The 27,422-nt window shown below is 48.9% G+C and overlaps 1 protein-coding gene across 12 annotated transcripts in view; it reads left to right on the top strand.

The window, feature by feature from the left end:
- MCF2L (MCF.2 cell line derived transforming sequence like) overlaps positions 1-27,422 on the top strand; it is an 892,749-nt gene that overhangs the window by 461,482 nt on the left and 403,845 nt on the right. For all 12 annotated transcript variants that reach the window (XM_069637167.1, XM_069637165.1, XM_069637161.1 and 9 more), the window contains exon 3: positions 26,769-26,883. In XM_069637167.1, the coding sequence (XP_069493268.1) occupies positions 26,769-26,883 (115 nt within the window). The remainder of the gene's footprint in view (positions 1-26,768; positions 26,884-27,422) is intronic.

Below are 27,422 nucleotides of genomic sequence, written 5' to 3' on the forward strand. Positions count from 1 at the left end.
CAATTAGCCACTTGCGCTCGTTCCTTCGCTGCGCCTCATTTCTTCCCAAGCAATGAATTGGCATGAAACAGTATTTTCAAATGGCAATCTTGGCCGCAGTTTTATTTCCATAACAACAGAATTATTGTACACATTTTGCGAACTTCAGTCTGTAAGTATGGCGCTTGCTCCGTGTCGGATCTCACCTGCTTCCCCCTATACCTTTTTGTATAGTTTCCATAGTAGGCCCCCAACTTCCCCCACCCTTTGTGTCTGAGCCTATCCTGCCCATGCAGGTGTCCGTGGGTGGGGAGAGCGCCGTTTCATTTTGGGGGAAGCTGAGCCTTAGTTGTACCACCAGACGCCCCTGCCGTTAGGCCCCCAAGAGGCGCTGGTCCGGAAGAGCGAAGACCCATTCCGGTTTCCTTCTGGCTCATCCGGAGTCTATCATTTGTGCTTGGTCGCCCAAACACCGCCACGCCACTAGGTGGGTTACCGCCCACCGTGGCTCCCCTTCCTCTTGTCTCCTTTTCACAACTCCAGCAATTTGGTACATATGTTCTAGTAAACGAGTTCCATTCCCATTGCAGACAGATGCACACCCTCCTTTAAAGAGTATTTGGGGATTTTAAGCTGATCCGGCCATGTCTGATTTGTTGGAAGCCTTTGCCCCTGCAGAACTTGCCACGACCCCATTCAGTTTTCCCCCTCGATTTTCAACTGTTGAGTGGTTATCGGCTGTGCTGCTATTTCCTGCAAAGAGAGCATTGTCCTGTTCTGGGACACTTCTTCCTCTGTCCCTTTTCCATCCTGTTCCACCTTCACCAGGGCGGCATGCTCTGGGACACCTCCGCCTGCCCTTGCAGGAGTTACCTGATTCCCCCTATTCCTTTGCACCAAGTCCGAAGAAGGCCCAACTCCCCCAACCCTTTGTGCCTGAGCCTACCCTGCCCTTGCAGGTGTCCGTGGGCGGGGAGAGTGCTGTTTCCTTTTTGGGGGAAGCTGGGCCCTTGTTGTTAGAACCAGACGCCCCTGCCGTTGGGCTCCCAAGAGGCGCTGGTCCGAGAAGTGCAAAACCCTTTGCGAGACATGACTTTCCTGGGGGTTAAAATGCACACCTTTCAGTGTTACCAAATACTATTAGACCCCGACCTGCTAATTACTGGCGATGTCACATCCCTTGTTTGTTGATGAGTCCCCCCACTTTACTTATTAGGGCTTGACCCTGATAGCAAATTGGACCGTTGTGCACCCAACTGGGCCCACAACAGTCCACCTCACCCTTCGATCACCCCGAAGGCCCTGGTATCCCCAAAATTGGGCACCTAACCGCCCACATAACCTTCACCCCCACAGTACTGGTTTACCCCAACACGTCTTGTACGCCACAGCGCTGACACCCAGGGTTGTCATATAGAGTTACCCAACTACCAGGCGCTTCTTGTGTTATGTGGCTCTGGCCGAGAGAGAGAGAGAGAGGGGGAGGGAAGGTCATGCAAGCTCAGCCCACCCATCTCCCTTTGGCATGCCCCGGTTAAAAGCGTACAACAGTTATGCTGACTAGGAAAGTGTATTCGCTTATCGTGACCCTGACCCGTGGACAGCAGGTTTAAGATGTCCCATAAAATGACAGCTCTAGACCCGAGCTGCCCATCGCAACCGTGGCAATATGGCCAACCTACGCAACCCTTGGCAGTTGCCATTGCCCAGCGCAAGAGATACGCTCCCTATGGAACGCTCAGCCCGGGTAGAATATGGCCAAGTTGAAAGAATTAACCTTTTATTGTGCAGTTGCATGGGAAAGCACTGCGGTTTAACACCGTCACTATCTAGTAGTATCTCCGCTGCCGGAATTAAACCTGTCAAACCAACGGCTGCAGCCTTCCGTATTTCTCCTGGCTGCACACACTTAGTTTGCTGCTGGCGGATTGCCCCGCCGGCCAAATCAAAGTGGCACATAACACAACTTGAAACCCGGCTGTACACTTGGAATAATCTTTTAAGGACGCTAAGGACACCTGCTTTAACACTGCATTGCTCACCTGGCGTTAATTCGCAAAATCGTGGGACCCCCATGTTGCTGATGTCCTCTTCCGCTGACGAAATGGGGCCAGCACAATAACCCACTCCAACCCAGTTTGAGAACCGACCTTTGGCCCAACGCACCGTCCCCACCAAACTTAACATCACCCCTCGTTGTAATGCAACCATGGCATTATACTGCCTTGTCGGCACTCAACCTGTGTCAAGAAAACTTTGTGCCACCTGGCCCTCGTCCTCCGCATTAAGCGCATCCGCGCCCCACCAAGGGCTGTCCCCTAACAAACTTCCCACGTAATACCAAGCCCCCAGGCAACCCTATTATACACGTTGCACACAACCCACAGTGGCTGCTCATTTTCCACTCCAAACAAGTCTGGCAACCATGCGCCTTTTAACACCGCTGTACACAATCCCTTAACCACCATATTCCTATTATCACAGCCGCGCCAGGGCCTTTTGATGAGTAAAGCCATGCCTAGTAGCAGTGCTCCCACCGAGCGCCCCCCCCCTACTGTATTCCTTCACTGTGCGCGACCATTCCAACTGTACTGCCCTACGTATGCCTGTGCTGGGGGTGCATTATACTTTGATCAGGGCTTACCTGCTAATCATATTCCAGGCCACTATTGTTTCCCGATAGGCTCCTGCCACCGCTGCCTGTAACCAAGGGCCAATTACAACCTTGTGGGTACTGCCAGTCCCCCACAGGCACTCACCCAGTCAAGCCGTACTCGGACGACCTCTCCTCCTGTTAAGGTGTCCCCTGGAATACATTACCAGCCTGCTATCATGCAGATGCCTAAGTTGCACCAATGCCCCACATGGCCGGGGGACCTGTAACTGCACTTAAACTCTTTTCACCTCAGGCTTCCATGTCCAACCTGAACCCATGGGGTCGGGACCCTGCCCCAGCTCACTTTACTACCTGCTGCTTCTTGAACAGTCCAGCCGGGTGCCTGCTTATTAATATACATCGGTTAGCCCAAGCCAAGTAGTCGTTTCATTGGTAAATCGCCTGTGCCACGGCTTATTCCTCCCCCCCTCCTGTCGTTTAACCTGCCCTCTGTGACCCAGTAGTGTTACTGCACATTATTGCCGAATAACGAAGAATCTTTTAGATGCACAATCTGCCTCCTCCTTGTATCAAACAACTCCCCTTTCGTTATTATTCTACCCGGAGAAGCGAATAGCCATTTGCCACCGTGGGCTCCATCCCCTGGCGCCGGCGGCATGAGTGTTACCAGGCTGGAAAAGGACCCCGGGCTATGCTACTGTCAGAACTGTCGGGACTGGGGGGAGTCTTTTGGTTGTAGCTCCTGAGATTCTATCCGGGGCTACAACCAAGAGACCAGGGGCTTTAGCCCGCCCCCTAGCATGCCGCTGGCCGGCGGCACCTCTATGCCCCCGTCCGTCCCCCTTCTAGACCTGTGAAACCCTGTATCTGACAGTAGCGCCCTCAGCGCAACTTATGTGAACGCGACAGGACCAAGTTCCCCTATTCCGGCAACTGCCTTGTGGACAAGGCGGGTGCTTGGCTGTGGTCACAGTAAACCATGGAGCAAAAAGGAGGAGCCCGAACCAGTCACAGATTAAGTTATATCTTAAACTAATTGATAGTGAGCTTCCCAACCTTGTTCCACCACTTTTTAGCATTTCCCCAATTAAGGTGCTTGGTCCGCCCAGCGGCGAGACACTCGGCTGCCATCCCTGTGAACCATGCACGAACTACAACATGCCAAACAGGGGCCCCGTTCCTACTCTAGTTCAACAAGCACTCATAGATGCAATATCCAAATACCCGTTTAACATGCATGTTCCCCGAGCAATCGCTAAATGTTAATGAAATGCACCGCAACAAAAAGGGGGCGCTATATGAAATATCTTCCAAAACCAGCATGCCCCGCAAGTTTTGCCGCAGTTCTTAATATTATATCACATCTGACCACATTTCTGGCAATTATTTCTCAATAAGCATGTTCCTCAACAATCGCTAACTGTTACCGAAATGCAGCTCGAGCCGGACGCCCATGTGCCTTCGCAGACCCAGCCTCGCAAAACATGGCGTCAAGTAAAATGTTTAATCCCAAAACCCAGCATGCCCCGCCTGCTCTGCCACCCCATATTATTGTATGTCATCAGACCCCATTTCTGGCGATTACCTCTTAATAAGCATGCTCTCCAAATAATCGTCATATGTTACTGCAATGCAGCTTGCGCTGGGCACCTGCCCAGTGCCCACCCTCGCAGATCTAGCCCGGCAACCAAAGACGCCGTTTGCTACTTCCATCCTACCGCCAGCATGCCAGACGTAACCCGACCACCAAGGCATAATTTGCGTAGTACCCTTTAACAACCAGAATGCAACGCAAGCTCTGTTGTAGCTCATACCTTGGATACAATCCAACCGCCTTCCGCCCAATTATCTTAATCCTACCTTGTGCGGGCACCTGCACATACATTGCCGATAATCTAGCATTTATATAGCGCTACGAACCCTCAGGCACCCGGGGCCAAACAGTGGCTATCTTCCTCGGTGCCCTGCCGCATCCAACAGTCCTGCCGCCCCATGGCGCCCGTAAGCGGCTACAGCCGTGGGCCACCCACTCCATTAACCCATTGACCTGGCCGTCCCGCGGCCTGGAACGAGTGGACCCCACTCCCCGCCCTGTTATTTGTGCAACAACGGGGGGAGGGGAATTTTAAGAGGCCACATTACCGTGAACAGACCCCAGCCACGTGGGGGGAAAAGGGGGAGGGGGGGTCCCAGACCTAATGAAACTGGGCTAGCAAGACTGCAGCAGGAGTCCCCACTGTTGGCCTACCTGATGGGGGGGGGGGGTTAATTTGACCCCCAGGCCTGCCGGCTTTCAACCTGCTTGGATAAAACGCAGTTCCCCGCACCGCTGTATCCCCTGCCTGGCGACTGAGAGTTGGAACTGCGAATACCATAATGCCCTTGGGCAAACAGCCCGACAACCCCGTGAACTTCTACAACAATGCAGCCCGGAGCCCTCCTACAATTCAGTGTGTGCCCATTCATAAAATAATGGAAGCTAAAAGTACACACTTTCCACTCCGTACGCCTGGCGCACTCCATTATCCACAACCCCTTCTAACAACTGTCTTTTCGGCTCTCTCCGTACCGTCTGTCCCTCTTCATGCTCGACGCAACCGCTCCCTACACGACTGCCCCCGAAAGCCTCCTTAGTTGGAATCTGGTTCTCCCTTCGCCTCGAACGCTGTAAACTCCTTCAGCTGGAACGACCGCAACACATCCGGCATGGGGGCTGGAACCAAAGAAAATCCATCTTGTCTTTGGCGCTCAAAACGAAATCCTTCTTCCAGCATGGCGAGTCTGCAGGGTCCTACTGCAGGAGCGAGATGTCTCTGCAGTCGTACCCTGCTGATTGTAAAGGGGCTCGCTCTGCCCCTTTCCTTTGTTTTGCCCTTCGCGGGCTTTGGGGTGATTGGCGCCGTTCCGCCCCCTCTCTTTTCCCAGGGGGAGGGGAACAAGTTGTGTGAGGACCCTGCAGCGGTTAACATGCTGCCTCCTCCATTTTCTTTGGGTCTTTCCCATCATCAGCGTCATGTCTGTCCGCGTTTTGTGTTTAATACCCGAAAGCCTAAAACTAAGTGCCTCGAGATGAGATGTGTATTTTTTTTTAATATTTTTTTTAGGGCTGCAAATTGTAGAGGTTTGGGGTGTCCCTTTTCTTTCGATACTTTTAACAATATTTAGTGTGGTGTTCTTCGTAATAATGTGCAGCTGCGTATATAGTGCAAATCGATTGGAAACTTGTTTTTCGTAAGGACTGACATTAGCGTTTCGGATTCATAAACCTGGATGGGTAAAACCCAAACTTCCATTACACTAGAAAACAAGGTCGTAAATTATTTTAAGGTCTCGGCGCCATTAAATTGATTTTCTTTCTGGGGATGTATACCTCTAAGGGTAACTTCTGTGGCCTAACAAAAAAAAACATGCTGCACCGTGCTGGACTTGTTTTGTTACTTTTTAAGCACAGTTCGATTCATTTTTGCCATGGAGCAAGATACTCACACATCTAGTTATTGACTACACGCTTGCTTTCACAGTGGGTGTACCAGGCGGCAGTGGGGCCTAAGCAGGGCAGGCGACACCTAGAGCCGTTTCTTGGGGGACAGTGGGCGAAAGCCCGGGGAGCAGAGCTAAATAGCTCAGCGGGGATGAGGAGGCGCAAGAAACGACCCACTCTCAGAACGGTCTCTGAGCTCGCTAGAGAAAAAGTGAAGCATTTGTTTGTTGCAAAAACTAATATATATTCGGAACTAACCTCAGAATGCTCTGGAGACGCACACCCTGTGCCCCTCTCTTTTTGTTGACAAGCTTTTTAAGTTGGGCTAATTTAACAAGCCATTGTTTTTACACAGCATGTGCTTAATATTTCAGTGTTACAAACTGAATGTGGGGCATTTTATTCTGAAGGCCAGCACAAAGCATCAGCAGACCAAATCTACACATTCGTCCAAGAGAATTAACGTGCCACAGACATTTTTTTTTAACAATGTTCTTTATTTTTATGTCTTTTTGTTTCCCACCAAAACGTTTTTTTGTGTGTATATTGTTTGTTACATATGGCACATGCCTTGGAAGGTTAACTGTCATTGTCTTGCTTAAGTAGTCTAGTGGCTGCTTTGGGACTTGGGCTAAATGCATCTGCTCAGCATCAAAGGTCTTTTCATTTTCCTAACACACCAATCACTGCCTAGCGCACACCAGATGGCACCTCAATGTGACTTGGCACCTTGATTATGAAAGCAGGGTTAATTGTGTGTTACCATGTGTAAATACTGGAGGGGGGGTATCTGTATTCCTGCACTTTATATGGCAGAGGTAGAGGCACAGAGCACCGCAGCCAAGATCCTCTATTTGGTAGCTGTGGATGAGCAACCAAGGCTTAAGCTCTTGGGAGGTGAGCCAGGCTGGTTCTTAAGTACAGTGTAGTCCCCAAGCACCCACCAAGGAATGTCCACACACTGTTAGTAAAAACACAGTTCTTTATATAAATAGGCTCAAGTTATGTACACAATCACAATAACACACTTTGTGCTCAAGATAATGTAAAATGGTACATATATACAGTCTCTACATGTTACCACAAAGAATCTTTGATTCCATTAAAATGCATTAACTGTACTCAGTTCAAATGTCATACAAATCAGTTAATAATGTGAACCAACAGTAGACTTAGGAGGAAAAATGGGTTGATTAAAACAATAGGCAGAATACTGGGCCCCTACCACTAGGCACAGTTCTGTATGAGGATTCCCCTACCTGAGCAACCTGTAAATAAAGATATAATACAAGCCCAGTCCATATATTGCTTACAAGAGTCTTATTTCCTTCCATAAAAGTTCTACCACCCCAATGTACCTGGAATAGCAGAGTTCGATGTCGGGTCGTCGACGGGTCCTTCTTGAGCGGCTCCCTTTAAGGCAGGAGCCACGGATCATGGAGATCCCACAAGGAAATGGTGAACAAAGGCGTTGAGTCAGCAGCTCTGGTCCTTGCGGTGCTTGGCGATGATCAGTCGTGGACGTCCTGTGAAGATGAGGCGTGCGGGACATCTCGACGACAATAGTTGGTTGCCGCAAAGAGTTACTGAAGAACTTTGGCCCAGCAAGGGCATTGGCATTTGTGGTCTTTAGGTGATGGGAAACCCACGGCCGGATACTCCTCGGTGCGTTAGCAGCCTTGACTTTCTCCGACGGGACAAAGCGATCGTCGGTGATGAGCGAGGGAGTCCTTTGTTCAAAGTGTTCTTAGGCAATTGAGCGTTGCGGCTCCAGTCGACGATTGTCGTCGATGGTGATGGACTTTAATGTCCGGGCGCTTCGCTTCGTGATTCCATAGGCGGTCCCTGTCTCCGGTTGGCAACCTTTCGAGGACTGTCTTCCAGGGCTCTTCGGTGAAGGTTAGCTGGTGTACGATGGTCCCTCGTAGCTCGGGGAGAGGTCTCCTAGCCAGGTCTTCTCTTGGATCGTTCCTTGAAGGCACAGCAGCTTTCAGCTTGCCGAAGGACAGCAGCAATTCTTCTTCCAGTGGGCTTCAAGGTTAAGCATGAAGTATCAACTTCAGCACGATTTCCATTAGTGAGAGGTCCCCAGATATACTGTTGGGTCTCTCATTCACTCAGCTGGGTCACACTCAGGCAACCAATAATTCAGAAGGGCTTTAATGCATGCAGACAGCCAATCAGGCTTGCAGTGCATTCAGGTCATTCTCCTCCCTCCAGACACTCACAACAAGGAATGTGTATTGGGGCAAGTACCCAGCCATTCAGCACTCCACACTGCATTCACACCAGTTTCGGGAAGGGCTGTCTCATTCATTGTGTAACATACCAGAAACCATAAGAAGTGCATATTGGTCACAAACTCCATTCTCCTAGGTCCCACCCCAAGGGCGTACCCACAACATACAGTCAATGGGAAGGCTGTAACCAGTCTGGCCTGGACTTCCCCACAACACCATATATGGAACTTCCACCCAACAGCCAATCAGCGGAAAGGGACAGAGCCAGGGCTTCCCAGGACTTTGGGAAAACAAGTTAACAGGCAATAGAAAGCAAGAGGCCAGAGGGGCCATCTTGTCTCCTATCAGGAATCAACTGATTCCAATGGTAGAGCCTGGGTATCGCAAAATGGAGGATACCCGGCGCACCTGTCAAATTCAGCATGGAGCTGCCACCAGCTCATACCCTGCTCTGTTGGCCACACACACAAGTGCCCAAAAACATACACTCGGGGTACATGGTTGTACCCCCACCCATGGGTGCCATAAGGTTATCCCAAGAAAATGAGCTGCACTGCCAGGAGTCCCACATGAACTCCTGTGCAGAAAACAATACAGAACCAACATGAAAAAGGACTACAGAAAAAGGACAGGGGGGCCCTGTCCCCCCAATACATTTCCAGCATCACACCATGCAGACAGTCCATGGCAAATCAATGCAGTGATGTGTGCAGCAATGATTTGTGCACTGCACAAGTCGCCACCCTGTTGCTTAATGGCATTTATGTGGTGCTATATAACAGCACATATGCCTGTTTTTGTACATCCACTAGTCCAAACACCAATTCTACACCACCACATCATGATTTTCACTAGCTGCATGCCAGCACGAATAAGGGATGCGAATGCCAGCTCTGTTAGATAAAGCAGGAGCCTGCTCTTTTTTTTTTTGTTGCAAAAATTACCTCGGAGACCTGCGTAATGGTGAGGAGGTAGTGGCTCTCAAACTGTGGACCCTTTCCCATGCATTTGAAGCCGGTTTTGTTTAAAACGCTTCATCAGCTTATTACTGATCAGGCTAAAGTTTGTAAGAGGTACAATCCTTTCTGTGTATCCTTTCTGTGCATTGTTTATTGGCCATCTCTTTTAGGGTATGTACTATTTAGATGAGCATAACCAGCCAGACCTATACCTTTCTTTTGTTTTTGTCTTTGTCGTTGTAAGTAGAGCCTCTTGGGTCTGGTGATGCAGCCAGCATTACCTTATTTCAGGACACCCTAGCACACTTTAAGTCAGATCCATTCAATATTTTAGGGTATCCTTTCCTGTCTATAGATGGAATTCCCTAAAGATGTTTCTGTATTGGGACAGGGCATGCTCCCACAGAGACCCAGCCCCTCATCTAAAATACTCCTGGGAAAAAAAGAAGCAAAATATCCCATGTATTCCATTTGAGTGGCTGAATGTACAGCCATTTTATACTCTCATCCAACATTGTAAGCTACCCTAATGAGTATGTATGGTTCATGGTTAAAAACATTTGAATTTTCGGGTGAGTGTTGTGAGAAAGGATGTGAGCACTAAGCCATGTGTCTGTTGTGTATTTAGAGTTTCACAAATACAATCATTTTTTCACAAAATTGCTTATCAAATATAGAGATACCTCATCACTGTTATATTTCTGAAATGCTCTGTGATTTAATGCAAAGCAGACTGGAACACTCATTGGTGCTACTTGTCCTCTTTTCCACTCTGATAGAGGTATGTTGAAAGAGTACAATAGGAGTGTGCCAGACTGTCCATCTTGGAATGATAACCTATCAGAAAATAATTAATATGGTTAGTCTAGTATTGCCCCTTATGAAATACAAGTGAGGTGGTACGAACAGAACGCCTGCAGCCCATGGTCAGTGGGTCCTTGGACCTCGGCAGGCTGGTCACAGCGCAGTGTGCCAGTGCGGACTTGCGTTCAGGCAAGGCCTTCCTCAACAGCAAGTGACAGAAGAACCATTTACTTGTGCACCAACAGCTGTGTTTTAACATTAGATTTCTTCTGTAAAGTAATTGAATTACAACGTAATGAAACCAGCTTCATTTATATAGTAATGATTTATTGATATTGAGGAGGGGTTTTGTCGCACTTAAGAGCTTGGCTAGCTGCACAAGAATAATCTACCTTCCAGCAACAAGCCCCACAGACATTGAGACCTTCCCTGTCTTTAACCTGAACACTTCCATCTTACAGCATGCCAAGTTTCTAGCTTGCTCCCATTGAGCTGTGCTGGTTTCCACTGTAACATCCCTCCTGCTCTTCGTAAAACCTGCTAGTTCTAGGTCATGCCAACTGTAATGTATTTTCACTTAAACTCCTTGCCTGACGTAACTACTGTATACTCTTTGCCTTATGTTACTTGTACAACTGCGCCTGGATACCTTTGGGTTTGGAGCGCTATACAAATAAAACAAACTACAGAGAGTTGTAGTTTAGGAGTGACTCGGGGCGGGAGGCGGCGCATTCTAGTTTCGTCTTGGACACCAAGTTTGCTAGAAACTGCCCTTGCTGGATCCTACTTCCTTCTTAAGAGGAGAGGTAGTATCGGGCATCTCACCCCAGCCTGGGATCTGTCTAGTTCTTCTGGCACTTCAGCGGTTGAACGCTTTGTCTCCAATGACCTGACCTTTTTCACACTGAATACCATTTTTCTGAGGCCAGTATGTCTGTCAGATGAATTGGGGAGCTGGGTGCCCTCCTCTATTATGTTATATTATTTATATGGCACCCAAGCCCTAGGGCGTCCAGGCGGTGAGCAGATAGAACAGAAACAGTGAAAGGGCACTCAGAGGTCCGAACATTAAACATTTTATTAATAATCTTGTTTTTAAGAGCTTCATAAAGACAGTGATTTTCCTCTTTTTCGCAGTGATTCAGGCAATTCGTTCCAAGCTTGTGCTGCCAAGACCGGAAAGGAACAACCTCTTCCCTGATCTCTTTTTATACAATCTACTCTAAGGTGGTGTGCTTTGGCTGAGTGCAAGTCTCTAGTAGGTTGGTATGTAACCAGTCTATCTCCGAGGTACTGGGGAGCTATCCCCAGTACACATTTGTGAGTTAGAGTCAATATCTTTAACAAGTCTTTGGATGCTACTGTTAACCAGTGTAACTCTTTCTGAGCTGAGGATACTGGGTCTTTCTGCATCAATTTGTGGACAATGCGCACAGCTGCATTCTGAGTTTTCTGAAGTTTTTGTATGGCCTTTTTACTGGCTCCTCCCAAAAGGGAGTTACAGTAGTCCAGACGCGAGAGAATTACAGCCCGAGCCAGTCTGGCACAATTCTCCTTAGTGATCATTGGACTGGCTAGCCTTAAAACTCTGAGATGGTAGTTTTTTTAAAAAATATTTTTATTTTATTTTGAAATCAAACAAACGCACTACAACTGTTTCAAAACATAGAAAGCATCAAAGTCCAGCACATTTACATTAGAACTCTCCAACTCCCCCCCCCCCCCTCTAACCCCCCCCCCTTTAAACTAGAGCCGGTTCTCACATGTCATTTACGGGAGCATCATTGGGTAGCACAGTACTTAGGCAGTCATCATCTGGGTCCTCTGTTCCGTTGTTACCCTGGTGAGGGTTTGCTATAGAGGCCACCAATTGCCGCCAGGCCAGCAAGGGCCCTACTTCCTCCTCGCTCCCCCCTGGTGACCGCTTCGAAACAGACTACAGATTCAGCTTACGCCCACCTCAAGAGGTCCGTCCACCATAGCTCCACCCTAGGTCTGTGGGCCGCCTTCCAGCCCATGGCAATCCTGCGCTTGGCCAAAACACAAGCCAGGTCCTTCATTTTGCTTATGTGTTTTGAATGCCGGGGTCTAGGGAAAAGCCCAAGCATGCATGACCAGGCCGATTCCACATCCAGCACCCCCCCCCCCACCAGCCAGTTTCGTCTTGACCTCGTCCCAAAATCTGTGCACTTCCGGGCAAGCCCAAAACATGTGTAGCAGTCCCGCATTCACCTCCCCATACCTGGGGCATTGCTGCGTAGCTGGTCCCCCAAACTTTGCAATCTTCCCGGGGGTTAAATAAGCCCTGTGGGTAACATACAATTGAAGCTGTTGGAATATCGTGTTTCGGTACACCTTTTTGTGGTACCTCTGGGCCCGTTCCCATTGCCCGTCCGTCATGGGTCTTCCCACCTCCTCCTCCCAATCTTGTCTCAATTGAAGCAACTCCTTCCCTGCCCTTACTCGCAGGAGCTCGTATATCCTTGATATTTCGTGCCCGCCCTCCAATACATCATACATGGTTTCCAGGGAGGCGTCAGGGTCTTCCACTAGCACTGTCTCAGGCCATCTTTCTCTAGTCTTTTTCACAAGCCTAGTGTAGGTTATATATTGGCCACCGTGTACCCCCGTCTCTTCCTGCAACCTCTGACAGTCCACTGCCTCCCCTTCCTGCCATATGTCCCCGAGGGTGGCCAGGCCTACCTGTTCCCAGTATCTACGGACCGATTCAAGTAGTTGAGAGTCGCTCCCGCACAGCGCCGCCAAAGGGGCCTGCTGAGAGTACGGCTCCGAGTCCCCCCCAATCTTCCATGTCCTGTGCCAGATCTCCCAGCCCAGCCTCAGTAGCCGCCCCTTGCCCACCAGTTTGTCTCTGCACAACCACACCACTTCCATCAGAAAGTATTGGGGCTGTGTCTCCACGCAGAAGCCTAGCTTCCGCCGAGTCTTCAGCTGAAAGCAACCTGGCCACGTACTGCAGCTGCCCCGCCAGGTGATAGAGTTCAAAATTAGGCAGGCCTATCCCCCGCCTGTCACATGGGTTCTGGAGCTTCCAGAGAGCAACCCTATTCCTAGAGCTGCTCCACACGAAACTCCTACACACGCTATGAAGTTTCATGAATAGGCCCCTAGGTATCAAAAACGGGACGTTCACAAAAAAGTGCAAGAGTCTAGGCAGGACCACCACCTTGAGCAAGGCCGCCCTCCCCATCATGGACAGGGGCAATCTAGACCAGAATACCATGCTGTTCTTGATCCCCTCTATCGCCTTTTCCGTATTATGCTTGTGTTCTGCCTCGACCTTGTGGTAAATAGTTATTCCCAAATACCTAAATGTCACGGGCTGCCATGGTATTGGCAGGACCGGCAGCCTCTGTACCGGGACATTCCTATATCTGCCCAAAGGGAACAGACTAGACTTTCTAGGGTTCACCGATATGCCCGAGAGGATGGCATACCGTTCTATTATCTCCAGCACGTACTGCAGGTTTTCTTCTGGATAACGCAAATAAAGGAGCATATCATCCGCATATAATGATATCGGGTGCTCTCCACTGACGGTGCTTATGCCCACCTCCCTATATTGTTGTCGCAGGCATATTGCCAACGGCTCTAATGCCAGTATATATAGCATGGGTGACCAGGGGCATCCCTGTCTGGTCCCCCTACAAAGCTGCCAAGAATCTGAGACTGTGGACCCTGTTTTGACTCTCACCATCGGGGTGCTATAAAACAACTGGACCCATCTGAGGTATCCAGGTCCCATTCCGTACCCCTTCAGGACCGCTTTCAGCCAGGGCCATCGTACCGAGTCGAAGGCCTTGACTCCGTCTAACAACACTATAGCCAACTCGCCCGTGTCCCCCTCAGTTTGGTCTATGACATGGTGTAGCCTCCTGTGGTTATCGGTGATGTTCCTGCCTGGAACATATCCCGTCTGATCTGGGTGTATCAGTTTCGTAATCATCTTCTTCAGTCTATTAGCCAGCACAGCCGTGAGTATTTTGCTGTCCTGGTTAAGCATGGACAACGGTCTGTAAGACCTGCACTCCGCAGCCGGCTTGCCTGGTTTCAAGAGTGGGATGATTACAGCCTCGCGGAGGGACAATGGGAGTTCCCCCTGCTCATAGGCCTCGTTGAAAGTGGCAAGCAGTGGCTGAAGCAACTCTTGCTTGTATGTTTTGTAGAACTCGCTGGGCAGCCCATCCGAACTAGGCGCCTTGCAAGTAGGCAAGTTCCGAATCACTACCTCCAGCTCATCCGAGGTGACGGGTGCATCTAACTCGGCGCGTTCTCGATCGTCCAAGGTGGGCAGCTCTATGTCCTCCAATGTGTCCAGTATGTCTTGACACATATCCTCCCCCGTGTCCTCATACAAGTGTCTGTAAAACTTAAGGAATTCCTCATTTACCTCTTTCTGGGTGTTGCGTATGCAACCTCTCTCATCCTTAATCTCACTGATCACCGAGCGGGGGATCTCACTCTTATACAGCCAGGCCAGCAGTCTGCCCGGCTTGTCGCCCGCTGCGTGTATCCTCTCCGTATATTTCCTGTAATTGAGTCTGCATAGTCTATCCCAGAGTGCGCTGTAGGACAACTGTAGCTCCTTTACTTTGGTTCTGTTATCATGAGCGGTGCTCTCGCAACGCGTGAGATCCTCTAGCTCCCTTTCCACCTCCTGGAGTTCCCTTTCGACGCCCCTCTGTAGCCCCTTAGCTTGGGAAATGGCTACCCCGCACACCACCACCTTAAACGCTTCCCACAGTGTGCCCACAGAGCCTACGCTTCCCGTATTTGTATCAAAGTATTCTTCGATGGCATCCCTCAGGCCCTCCCGAAACCCCTCGTCCTGAAGAGCCTCGGTCCTGAGCCTCCATGTAGGGATCCGCGGTCTTGAGGGCTGGTGTCTCCAGTCTACCACCAAGGGCGAGTGGTCAGATAGTACTCGGGCCTTGTATTCCGCTCCTTCTATGTCTCTCACTATCTCGGCTGTTACAAACATGTACTCTAACCTTGCACATGAGGCGCCACCCAAGTAATGACCCCTCTAGCATACGCCGAGTACGCCGCCCCCACAACATTGCCCTTCCATTTCCTCCTGACCACCTCCAGCTTTTCCCTAGTGAGGTGGGTCTCTTGCAGCAGGGCTATGTCTACGCACATCCTCTTTAAGTACAACATCACTTTGTTACTTTTCAGGCAGCTGTTAAGGCCCCGTACATTCCAGGTCACAATTCTGAGATTACCCGATGCCATCCGGTCGGACTATCTCAATCCCATTCCTTCCCATAATGCTCCCCATGTTAGTTCGTTCCCTGGCTCTCTCCCTTTTATTCACAAACAATACCCCCCTCCCCCCTTCCCCAACTTCGCACCACTGCACACAACTCCCATCCCCCTCCCCCCTCCCTGCCAGCCCCCAACAATAGCCCAGCTCCATCCCTGGATCTCAGGCCTACCTACGTCTGGACCCGTCTCGTGTCCGAGGACGAGACCCCGCGGGGTGTCACCAATCTAACAGTGACCTAACTAAGTGTACTACTATTGGGTGCAGAGGGTGCTCCCCAGGAGCTCACAGTCATCTATTTAGGAGAAGTGCATTCAACGGGACCCGCCGGCAGATACCATGACTTCCTCCCCACAAGCAGAATATCGTACTATATTCCAGTCCCAATGTCGTTACTATGGCCTCACGGGTGCCTCTGCAACGTGCTACTTATCTCCAGCCGCTTCTGTCTGGGCATCCGATTCCTGAGGTCGACCTTGCATATCCAACCACTCCATCGCTTTGGTCGGCGTCTCAAAGAAGAGGGTTCTGTTCTTATAAAACACCTTTAACCTGGTGGGGTAGAGCAACATGTAGCGGTGGCCTGCTTCTCTAAGCCTCCTTTTCACCGTTCCAAAGTTCATTCGGCTCTGCTGTACGAGCAGCGTATAATCCGGATACGCCGTTATTTTCGCTGACCCCCTTTCTATCGTACCTCCTTTCCGGAAAAATTTGAGAATCTTTTCGCGGTCACGATAGTTCAAGATCTTCGCGATCAGCGGCCGCGGGGGGGGCTCCTGGGGTCGGTCTCCTGGTCAGGGCCCTATGTGCCCTTTCGACCGCGAACCCCTGGGTCAGCTCCCCGCCTGTGATCTCCTGCAAGAGCATGGTTTCAACGTAATCCGTGGGGTTCGATCCTTCCATTCCCTCCGGGACACCCACTATGCGAATGTTGTTCCGCCTGGCGCGCCCCTCTGCATGCTCTGCTCTGTCCTCCAAATTGCCCACTTGTTGCACGAGGGCATGAAGCTCCTTAGCGTGTGCATTGCACGCCTCTGTGGTCGGGGCCAACTCCTTCTCCAGTTCCCCAGTGCGCTCCGCGATCGTTCGCACGTCCTGGCGCAACAGGTTCACCTCTTCTCGGACCGCTCCGATCTTAAGGTCTAGGCCCTCCTGCAGCTTTTTCATGGCCAGGCCCAACTTCGTCTCCCAAGCCACCTTCAAGTCGGCAATTGCTGCCAGCACCTCCTGGATAGTACCCGGTGGGTCCGTCGCCGCCGCGGGGGCTTCTTTGCTCTTGCCCCCTTCCGCGCCCGAGGGCGATCTAGCGTAGGCCTCCATCGTGGGCTGTTTGATCCGGGGTCACACCACCTTGGAGGACATCCTGCTGCGTCGGTTGGGCCCACGCGCCCAGCTGTGTCTTCGGCGCTGCTGAGCGCCTTGCGGGGTTCGCCCGCCGGCCCCTTCACAGCAAAGTTCCGCTGGACTCGGGTTCACTCTGCTGGCCCGCCACGATCCAGGGCCTCCTCAGTGGGGGCTTGCACTTATGTTCTTGCCACCAGCCAGAGGCGCATGCGACGTGTCTATCTGGTTGGGCTCGCCCACGCTCCGGCCAGCTTTGTCTTCCTCAGCTCCAAAGGACCATTTATGGCCCATTGTCCACGGGCGGCCATCTTGGGTGCTGCCCTTCCACTGCACGACCGCCACCTTCTTCGAAGTCTAGTTCTGTGGATATGCAGTCTCGCTGGTGGGGAGGGCACTCACCATGTGCCCCCCACTTTCATGCACCCTTGGGTGCACCGTGGGCTAGAAAGTCCGCCGAAAACCATCACTTCTTCCCAGGATCAAGATCGGATCATCGAGAGCTCCTCCAATGAACGTCCTCTCACGTAGCCATCAAGCCACGCCCCCCTCTGAGATAGTAGTTAGTATTTTTTACAATCAGATGTACATTTGCATCAGCGTTTAAGTTGGCCTCCATGTAAATGCCAAGGGTCTTAACCTTGGTTGCTACTAACCTTGGTTGCTACTACAATCTGATTGTCCTTGATAGAGAAGCTTGCATAAGCCTGATCGAGACCTTCCCTGGCTTGTTTGGAATCATAAATCATTAGCTCGGTCTTCTCTGCATTCAAACACAGCCAGTTTGTGGACATCCCGTTCTTAATAATCTGGTATATGTCTTTGAGCTTCTTTTGGTCCTCTGTGTAGATCCCACTAATTTCCATGGTCCGCTGAAGGTCTGCATCAGATGCAGTATCGCCCCAATAAACCTTTGATCTGCGATCCTACAGGTAGGCTGTCCACCAATTGACCGCTTCCTCAGAAAGCCCCACCCCGCCCCCCGGTTACCCTTTGCCTCTCAAGTAGTATCTGATGGTCTAAGAGATCAAAGGCTGCTGTCTAAAATGGTCAGCAGCCCACCCTGATCCACTTCTTTCCAAAGCTGCCAGCATTTGGGTTTGTAAATCGATCAAGGCACTTTCTGTACCATGAGCGCACCTACACCCTGATTGCTTCTTATGAAAAACTCTTACTGCTTCCATGTGCACTTGAAGCTGCATGGCTGCAACCTTGTCCACCAATTCTCTGTTCTCCCCCTACTTGGTGGTCTTCCCTGAGTCTGCAACCTTACGATGCAACATCTTCTTTCAGGCCAAAGGTGATGTGCCCCTTTCATTTAGGAGAGGAAATTGTGATGCCATCAATCCTGAGGAATTGACCAGAGGAAGCTTGTGCCTTAGCTCATGTGGACATCAGGCATCTACTTTTTACCTGATCGCACAGGGCGGCCTCTGTTAGTGCCTCCCCTAGTTTGTGAGCTTCAGGTAGAGGCAGAAATGCCTCTTCCCTGATGAGAAGGTGGCTGATAGAGACCATTTAAGTAGCGCGTTCACTAAATGAGTTTGGGTGGTCCCCCAGGGCACTGGCTTGGTCTCCTAGAGGGATGGTGGCCTCATGAGCAGGGGCCCAGGGAGCATGAGGGTTCAACATTTGTAGGGCAGTAACTTGGACCTAATTTCTCACCTTTTCGGGGCACAGCTCCCTGATGGATGGAGGAGGGGACGCCCGCTGGGAACAGTGGCACCCCAAGAAATGTTTCATAGGGGTGGCCTGATGAGGTCATTGGAAATCTTGGGGTTGCAAGTCGATTTGGGCCTCTTGCCCTCCCGCACTGGGTGTGGGGGCGAGTGTTTTTATAGAGGTGGCTGTGGCCCCCCTTGGATACCCCATGGTAGCTCCTGTGGCTGGAGAGGGTGAAGTCTCTGCGGGACGCCGCGGCCATCGTCACACCGGCATAAACAAAGGGGGAAGATGCCACAGAGGCTGCTAGGCAGTGCAGACTTCCTAGGAGGTCGCGGCTCCAGCGGCAGTGTCCGCTCCCATCTGCACCCAGAGAAGAGAGAGCAGTCCCAATAGATGCATCTGCTGGAGTCCACGCATAACAACAAAATCGCCCACTGCCCCACTGGGGGCGCATGGGAAAGGGGACGTGGCTTACAAGCCCTTATAAGCTCTAACCAAGCCCTGTTTGGTTAGAGAGAGTGGCCAATCCTGGTAGGGGGTGTGATATTTAAAGGCGAGTTTTGGAATAGTTCAGTGGTCGGTGGGTGAGGGCAGGGGGAGGAGGCAGACGTCCGAGAGACCAGCGTAGGACAATGTGTAAGGAGTGCTGAGGTAATTGGAGAGGTGGTGGGTCTGTGTAGTGATTGTGCGTGGAAGTTTAGGTGTATGGCGAAGGTAGTACTGGTTGTGAGAGGAGGTAGTGGTAGCAGTAGTGGAGTAGCAGCGGGGTGAGGTGGTTGTTAGCAGCAGTAGAAGAGTGTGGGAGAGGTGAAGGTAGCAGAGCTGAGGTAGTTGAACTGGTAGAAGCATTAGATGGGCAAAGACAATAGTAGAAAGAAGCGGGAGTGGAGGAGGAGTACCGGTAAGAGCAGAGCAGTGGTGGTGGTGGTGGTAGTAGCAGCAGAGAGATACTGGAGGTAAGGAGGCAGAATAGTAGGAAGGAAGAGAAGTAACTTGGGAGGGAGAAGTTGTGTGGTAGGAGGTAGGGAGTTGATAAGTAAAATGAAAGGGTGGAGGTAGGAAGGCGGAGTCTAAGACATTGTAGTCGTGGGTGAGGAGCACATCTTGGGACCCAGTGTAGGCGAAAGTCAGGTGAGAGTGCACGGGGGACGATTCAGTTGAACTGCGTGGAAGGAGACACCATCCCTAACTCCCTTACAACAATAAGTTAGATTCGGTTAGAGTGTGTGTGTGAGAGAGTGTGTGAGAGAGTGTGTGTGAGAGAGTGTGTGTGAGAGAGTGTGTGTGAGAGAGTGTGTGTGAGAGAGTGTGTGTGAGAGAGTGTGTGTGAGAGTGTGTGTGAGAGTGTGTGTGTGAGAGTGTGTGTGAGAGTGTGTGTGTGAGTGTGAGTGATATTGGGTAACTGATCAGAAACACCTCTGATGTTAAAACTTGTGGATAATGTGCCCGTTCCTGTCCCTTCCAGGGGCTACGCCAAACTGTGCTCCCAAGTGACAACCAAGGACAAGGAAAAGGGGCTAGATATAAATCTAGAATACTCTGCCATTAATGTGATGCTGGGCTACGGGATATGTCTGAAGTGCCGTTGTCGGACAGTACAGCTGTGTATCTGGCGTAGATGGGGGAGCCTTTAACTGCCTAGCAATCTTTGGAAGAGTGGGCCACGGTGCCCAAGTGACGTTGCCCTGAGTGAGCCGAGAGTGAGTTCAGGTTGGAGTGTGCATTGTAAAATTGATCAATGTTTTTATTCTACATGGAGCAGCACTAGTTTAAGAAATCATTTATGAGTGAGGCTTTTTCTACAGCGCTAATGGAGCTCAATTGCTTCCAAATTCCACCCGTTAATGAATAGAGGTCCCAGTGAGGCACTTACTGGCCCATTGTCACTGCCTTTCATCAGATCAGGAAAACTGGATGCGGGCCAAGGTTTCACAGATCTACAGACGACGCTTTCATTTCTTCTCCCACATGTTAGTGTTTCACCAACATATAATGCTTATTGCACAGTTCTCCTCCCAAATAAGCGGTCATTGTACCGCAAAGGTGACTCTTTCTAATACTTGCTTTTTACCTGTCATGTGACTTCACTGGCACTTGATTGGAGTCGAAATTGGACCTTAGCGCAGTTCACCTGCTGAATTGGAGGGTGTGGGTAAAAATACACAGCAGCATGGTGGACGATTGAAACGCGCCTGATTGCCTCCAGTGCCTACCCCGGGAACACCTCTTCCCTTCCTCGGGGTCTCCCAGTCATTAATCCTTTTTTCTCGTATCAAGTCTACAGATCAGCTAATCCTCTGCCTTGCCAACTTGGGCAACAAAAGTGCCAAAACACTGGTGGCCTCCTCCTGATGCCTCTCTTCTGAATCCCTTTCACGTAAATCCATCAAGGGCTGGTCCTCCCTTCCAAGACTCTACACAGGGCCAGCCCCCTGGTCATGGGGGAATGGGAGCGGGGGTGGGGTGTTATGTCTAAAAGTACCAGAGAACATAGATTTTTTAGTTAAGTACTTTATTACGAGAGACCCCAGGAAGGTACACTCTGTTCACAAAGGTATTACTGCAACTGACACTGGCTTCGCTCTCGAACCCCCGAGTTCGACAGCGACGTCAGGGCGTACATCACATCTCCCCTGCAAGAAATAAACGGGGAATGAAACTGGGGATATAGGGGTGGGAAGGTGGGAATGAGGCAGATAATAAATATAAAAGGATACAGTTAATAATAAACTTAGTCACTTAGAAATTGGGAACAACTCTCCTGTTCATCAATTGCATCTGATTGATGGGATCATCACCACTCCTCCATTGTGACCCCCACAGCATCCGTCGACAGTCCTTGATCGTGAGTCTGCCCTTAACATTTAAAGGCATGTGTCATATCGTTTGCTCTTCTCTGTGTACTGGAATGCACGACCTCATCACAGGACCACCTTCGTCCATCATCTAAAATCAGACTTCTGTAATGCTTTCTCCATTCTCACTCTCTTCCTTTTCTCACTTTCCCCCAGAAGCTCACTGTCTCCAAAGCTCTGGTCCTCTCTAGACTGGACTATTGCAACAGCCTCTTTCTAAATCTTCCTACTTCTACTCTTCGACTTTTGCAACTTATCCTGCCCGGGACTGCGAGACTTGGCCTTGTGAGTTAACTGTACTTCCCCGTTCCCCTCTCCTCTGGCACCTCTCCCCTTTCTTCTTCCCCGCACTTGCATGATCTGAATGACACAAGGCCTAGTAAGATCATTATTTTGTCCTACCTTTGTTTCCCTTTCCACCTCCTTGTCTTGTAGCGCCTAGAAACACTTGTGTACAGGCGAGTTATAAATGCCACATCATATATCTGTGCCTACCTGAATTTGGACAATCCATTTAACACTTTTATAGGTTCCTTTACACAAACCCAATCTCCTTTCTTGAACTTGCTTTCTCATGCATGCCTGGTATGGTCATAATATTCCTTGTATTTCTTTGTTTTTCTTTCACTCTCTTTACAATATACTCAAGGTCTACTCTTACTGTTTTTTGTTGGCAACCATGGTGGCCTCAACCTTTTAGATGCTGCACCCTCTCAGAAAAAACCGTTCTTCTTCCGTTGTAGAATAGGGGGGCCTTCTGTACGCATTTAGTGGATCTCTCCATGGTAGCAAATTAGCCACAGCCAGTTGTATTATGTTCTTTACAAATCTATTGATGCGTTCCACTAGTCCATTGCCATGGGAGGTATAGTCAAGTAACCTTATGTTCAATAGCTCGATCCTTTAAGAATGCCTGCATCTCCTATGACATAAATTGAGCCCCTTTGTCGGATACAATTTCACGAGGATCACCCTCTCTGCTGAACACATCTTCCAAAAATCTCACAATCTTTCCTGTGCCCTCCATTACTCCCCATTCAACCCACTTTGAAGTGTAATCCATTATCACCAATATATATTTATTTATGTATCCAATGTCTCAAAGGGTCCTGTAATGTCGATGGCCAGTTTTTTGCACACCATGTTTAGAATTTCTACAGATGGTAACGGAGTCACTTGCGTTTTCTTGCTGTTGTCACCTGCAGCACATGCCTGGAAATTCCTTACTAGATCTTCAACTTGATTCCACATTTCCGGGCACCAATAACATTCTCTATTCCTTCTTTTTTGTAAGGTTCCTTCCAAGATGGCCTTCATGTGCTAAATCCATGATTCTCTTCCTTAAGGTTGCAGGTGGAAATACTTGGTCACCCCTAAAAACCTACACAGGATCTTCCGCGATCTCATTCTGAATTTGTGCGTATTCTTTAAGAGCATGACCAATCTTCTCCCATCCTTCCTGTACAGCTTGGCGCAGTAATCTTTGTTCAGCGTCCTCTGAAGGTCCTCGGGCCACTCTTCCTTCGAGACCCCTGGTTCAATATGTGCAATAAAGCATTCCATGTCCTTTTCATCAATCTGGTCCTGATTCTGTTCTCGATTTATCCCATGGTAGTCTGGAGAAGCAATGCACAAGGACATTCATTTTACCAGGCATGTACACTACTCTTACATTAAATTGCATTATGTCAAGGATCCACCTGCAAATTCTAGGGGAAAATAAGGGTGGATTCTTAGAATTTAAGATGTTTACCAGCAGCTTGTGGTCAGTCTTGACAGTTACTGGAAGACCCCATATTAAACCCCTTAAATGCTCCAGAATTCATTTCACTCCTAGGGCTTCCTTTTCTATAGTTGAATAATTTAGCTCTGCCGCCTTCAGTACATGCGCAGCTAAGGCAATTGCTACATACCATTCTCCTTAACTTGCTCCAACACTCCACCCAGACCAACATTACTGGCATAAACTGTTATTACATTAGTGGCTGTTCTGCTGGACATTTTGAGTGTTGGTGCACCATTTATGCTGTTCTTTGTTCTCCAATTCCTTTTGCCACTCTTCTTACCACACATCTTGTTGACTTTGTCATGATAGCTCTCATGTGCTGCGTTTTGTCTGTAAAATGTGGTACACATTTCGAATAGTATTCTGCTAACCCCAAAATAATGTAAGTCCTTTTTCTTGTATGACCTGCAGCACTACTAAAACCTTCGGGTTTTGTTCCTCTTCCGTCATGGTTGCAATTAAAATGTATTTCTGAAAGTAGTGTACACCATTGAGGCCCCCAAAAAGCTCTTGCATCAACCTTTGAAAAACTGCTGCAGAAGATGCTTGGCCAAAAGGCATGCACCGATACTTTAATGCTCCAAGGGTAGTGACAAATGAAAAAGTGCTTTGAACTCTCATCTAGAACGACTTGGTGGTATGCTGACTACAGGTCGAGTACACTAAAGTGCTTGGCGGTTTTCATGGTTAACATCTCATTGATGGGCACCCTTTGCCAAATATACATCAAAATACTAGCATTAAGATCCCGAAGGTCAACGCACAAACTTTATGGGATTATCTTGTTTGAGTGAAAAGACTCCACGCTTCTATGATCTTCTGTTCACAAAGTTTCATCAATTCTTTCTGTTATGCTTCTCTTGTCCCAACCAGAATATTTCTCACTCTGTGTGCAATTGGTTTGGAACATCTCTTCAGTACAGTCCTTTGTTTGAAACCTTTAAGCATCCCAATGTTCTCATTGAATACTAAAGGAAAAGTCTTTGCTAGGCCTTCATTGGTATTAATGTCTTCACTGAACACCCACACATAATATAGGGGTCGCCTCACCCTAGCACTGATGACCCATTTTCTGCCACATATAACTTACAGTACGTTTCTCTACCTTTAAAAATTGAGGTGAACCCATTTATAGTCCTTGATGTTTATGGGACTCTTGCCATACCCTCTGGCTCTGATGCTGGTTGTTCTCAAGTCTTCAGATCGCCCTTTTTAACTCTTTTTTTTTTGTATGTATGAACATCCACCATTGTGTAGGGCGAACCTGTGTCCACCATTACTTGCATAGGTATCTCATTGATATTCATGCACACCCATGGACCTTTCCTTCCTTCTGAGCAGATTGTCCATATTTGCACTTCCGGTTCTTCTCTGTAACTCGATAAAGATAACCGGCTGCTTGGGCCACCTATTTCTTTTGAAGCTCTAATATTGACAATACTTGTGAAGTGCAGTTTCGTAGCACCTATTGCTACTGGTACTAGTGGAATCTCCTGCTCCCTCATTATTGCTCTGGTTGGGTAGTGAGCGGGAAATTCTGAGCGCTTCAGCTCCTATGCAATTTAATAGTGTGGTCTCCTTAAGGTCGTCTTTGAATTTTGCGCCACCAATTGCTCGCAAATATACCTGAAATGTATCCACCCACTGCTCCCACGGTGTGATGAGGCTGCCAGGATTGGCAAGAAAAGGGCAGGGAGCAGGAGTGTTCTACATTGCTTCAGCCCTGTGTGTTCCTTTATTTTGTCCTTCAGGTGTGTTTATTTATACATGGTGTGTACCTTCTTTTGTATCTCCCTGGTATTGTGAGGTCTGGCATGTTGCCACACGTTGCAACGATGCAAAGCCTTACATTCAGTGGAACTGTCATTACGCTGTGTTGGCATTGCCATGGCGATCTGACAAAATTGGCTGTGTCACATTGTCGGACATATTTGGGTCCGTTCCTCTATCCTCTCAGTAGCAGGCGTTATACGTGCAAGCAGGGTCTTGCCTTTAGAAGATGCTTTGCTGTTAAGACGCTGCTTCTACTGAGCGGTACGTACCCTGTTTCTTTGCTTTTCAATGGGGCTGCCACTTCCCTTTATTTCATTCCGGTTTGGCTGGCCACAGACTCCTCTGCATCGCTTCCCGTCCATTGGGCTGCCACTTCCCTTTATTTCATTCCGGTTTGGCTGGCCACAGACTCCTCTGCATCGCTTCCCGTCCATTGGGCTGCCACTTCCCTTTATTTCATTCCGGTTTGGCTGGCCACAGACTCCTCTGCATCGCTTCCCGTCCATTGGGCTGCCACTTCCCTTTATTTCATGCGGGCTTGGCTTGCCACAGACTCCTCTGCATTTCTGCCCGTCCCACGTCTGGGCTACTCGCTCCATTTCTTGAACGTGTCTAGCAGCCATTGGGTCCCTGGAGGCTCTCATCTTGCGTTGTGCATTTCAGTGCATCCTCGTCGCCACTTGTTATGTCTAAAAGTATTAGAGAGTATAGATTTTATAGTTAAGTACTTTACAACGAGAGCCCCCAGCAAGGTGCACTCTGTTCATCGTTCTCGAAAAGGGGGGGCGCCACATTTTTCAATAGAGCCCTTTTATTATTAAATGCGCCCAGCCCTCGAGAACAGGGTGCATTTAATTTCAATAAGGCCCCACCACACCATCTTGGGGGAGACCTTGAAAGACTAGCACAAACTGACGTGGCAGGGGGGGGGGGGGGTTCATGTTCAAGACATTTTACCGCTCCTCAGTCTGCCTGCCTATCTCCGTTGTCCTCCATCTTAATACGGCAGATCAGTGAGTTGATGTTATTTGGCTATTTGCCCATGCACGGACTGCCCATGGCCGTAGTAACCCCTATGGCCTTTACCAGCCTCTCTGTGCCCCCCACCCCTTCCCCAACCAATCGCATCCTCCTGGGATCTCTTTGAGCTGCTCTGTCATGCAATAACAAACCATTTCAAAATTGTACTCTTCGTCTGATCTCATGATTACATTCTGCTTCTCCTGTTATCCCGCAAAGTATATTTATAACCTATGTTCAGCTATGTATAAATGTAAATATACTACCAACCTGTACCTTCCTCGCAACTAAGTTCCCTTTAAGTAACAGCGCCTCGATGCCCATGGGCTGTTTGTGTGCTATACAAATGTAAAAAATAAAATAAATGTGCCTGCCAGTGGTATTTCTGAGCAGTCTGCTGAGAGTTAATGTTGTAATTGCAGAACTGTGGTTCTGATGTAATAATGGTTAACCAAGTGTGCCTTCAGCACTTGCTTTGTCTATTCCTTACACGTGAGTCCTGTCACAAACACGCATTGACAAAGCCAACAGTTTGGTTTTGTGTATAGTTATTAGGCATTCACCATGCTTGGCTCTCATATGCCCAATAAATCACAATTCTTTTTAGATGCTCAGGTGTTGCCATTCTGGTAGTTCTCATCCCATATGCACTAAAGACAAAACTCTTCTCTTTGTCATAGCTTGTTTCTTATTGTATCGCTGCTGGGAGAGAAGAGGGAGAGCAATTTATTTTCCTCCAGCTCTGTCCTTTCATCATCAAAAACCGCCTGAGACGGTGCCAGCTAGAATTGCTAAAAATCATCACATCACATTATCTGCAAAATTTTGTCCAAATAAAATCAATCTGGTGGCGTTAACTTGCCACAAATGTGAAATGTCTCGTAATTCTGCTGAATGACCTGCACACAGGTGACCCTTTCTTTTTTATATTCACTCTTCTGTATTTTTTTAATTTATTTAGGAGGACGTGGTGCAAATGGATGCCCGGTTATCACATTCCCAGACTACCCTGCTTTCACTGAAATCCCAGAGAAAGAGTTCCAGAACGTTCTGACCTATCTCACCAGTGTCCCCAAGTAGGTGTCTCCACCTGAAACTTCAATCTAAAAATAGAACTGTCTTGTGATTTGAATGTGCTCTGCTGGTGGGGTGACCTGCTTTGTGGACTGTAATATAAACAGGAGTTTGTCATAAAGGGTTGTTGCGAAGAGGTTTTTTTAACAATCATGTCATAGAATAAGGACACATATTTGCAGGAAGAAAACGTATGTGAAACATTAGGGTGAAATGATTTTAGGATTGAGAACATGGCTTGTCAATCCTCGTTGCTCGAGATCACCTGTAAGGTGGTCCTTTAGCCCAATGTGGTGATGGTTTTGCATTTCTTTATGGTGTTATTCCTCTTTTTCTATTTGATCCTTGAATGAAGGTAAAAAAGGGCAAAATGTGCAAATGTGTCTAATGAGAAAAGTGTAATTGTGTTTATATATTATCTGTACCCATTATCGTAAAGTGTGATCTTGCATGAAGAAGTGTACCATTATATCGAAAGATCCGAGTAGAGTGTCTTTCCATTCCACCCTTTCTCGTTTCCGAGCCCCCATACTGCCACTGT

The sequence above is a fragment of the Ambystoma mexicanum genome, chromosome 7p (genome assembly GCF_040938575.1).
Source record: "Ambystoma mexicanum isolate Mex_15411 chromosome 7p, UKY_AmexF1_1, whole genome shotgun sequence".
NCBI classification, from domain to species: Eukaryota; Metazoa; Chordata; class Amphibia; order Caudata; family Ambystomatidae; genus Ambystoma; species Ambystoma mexicanum.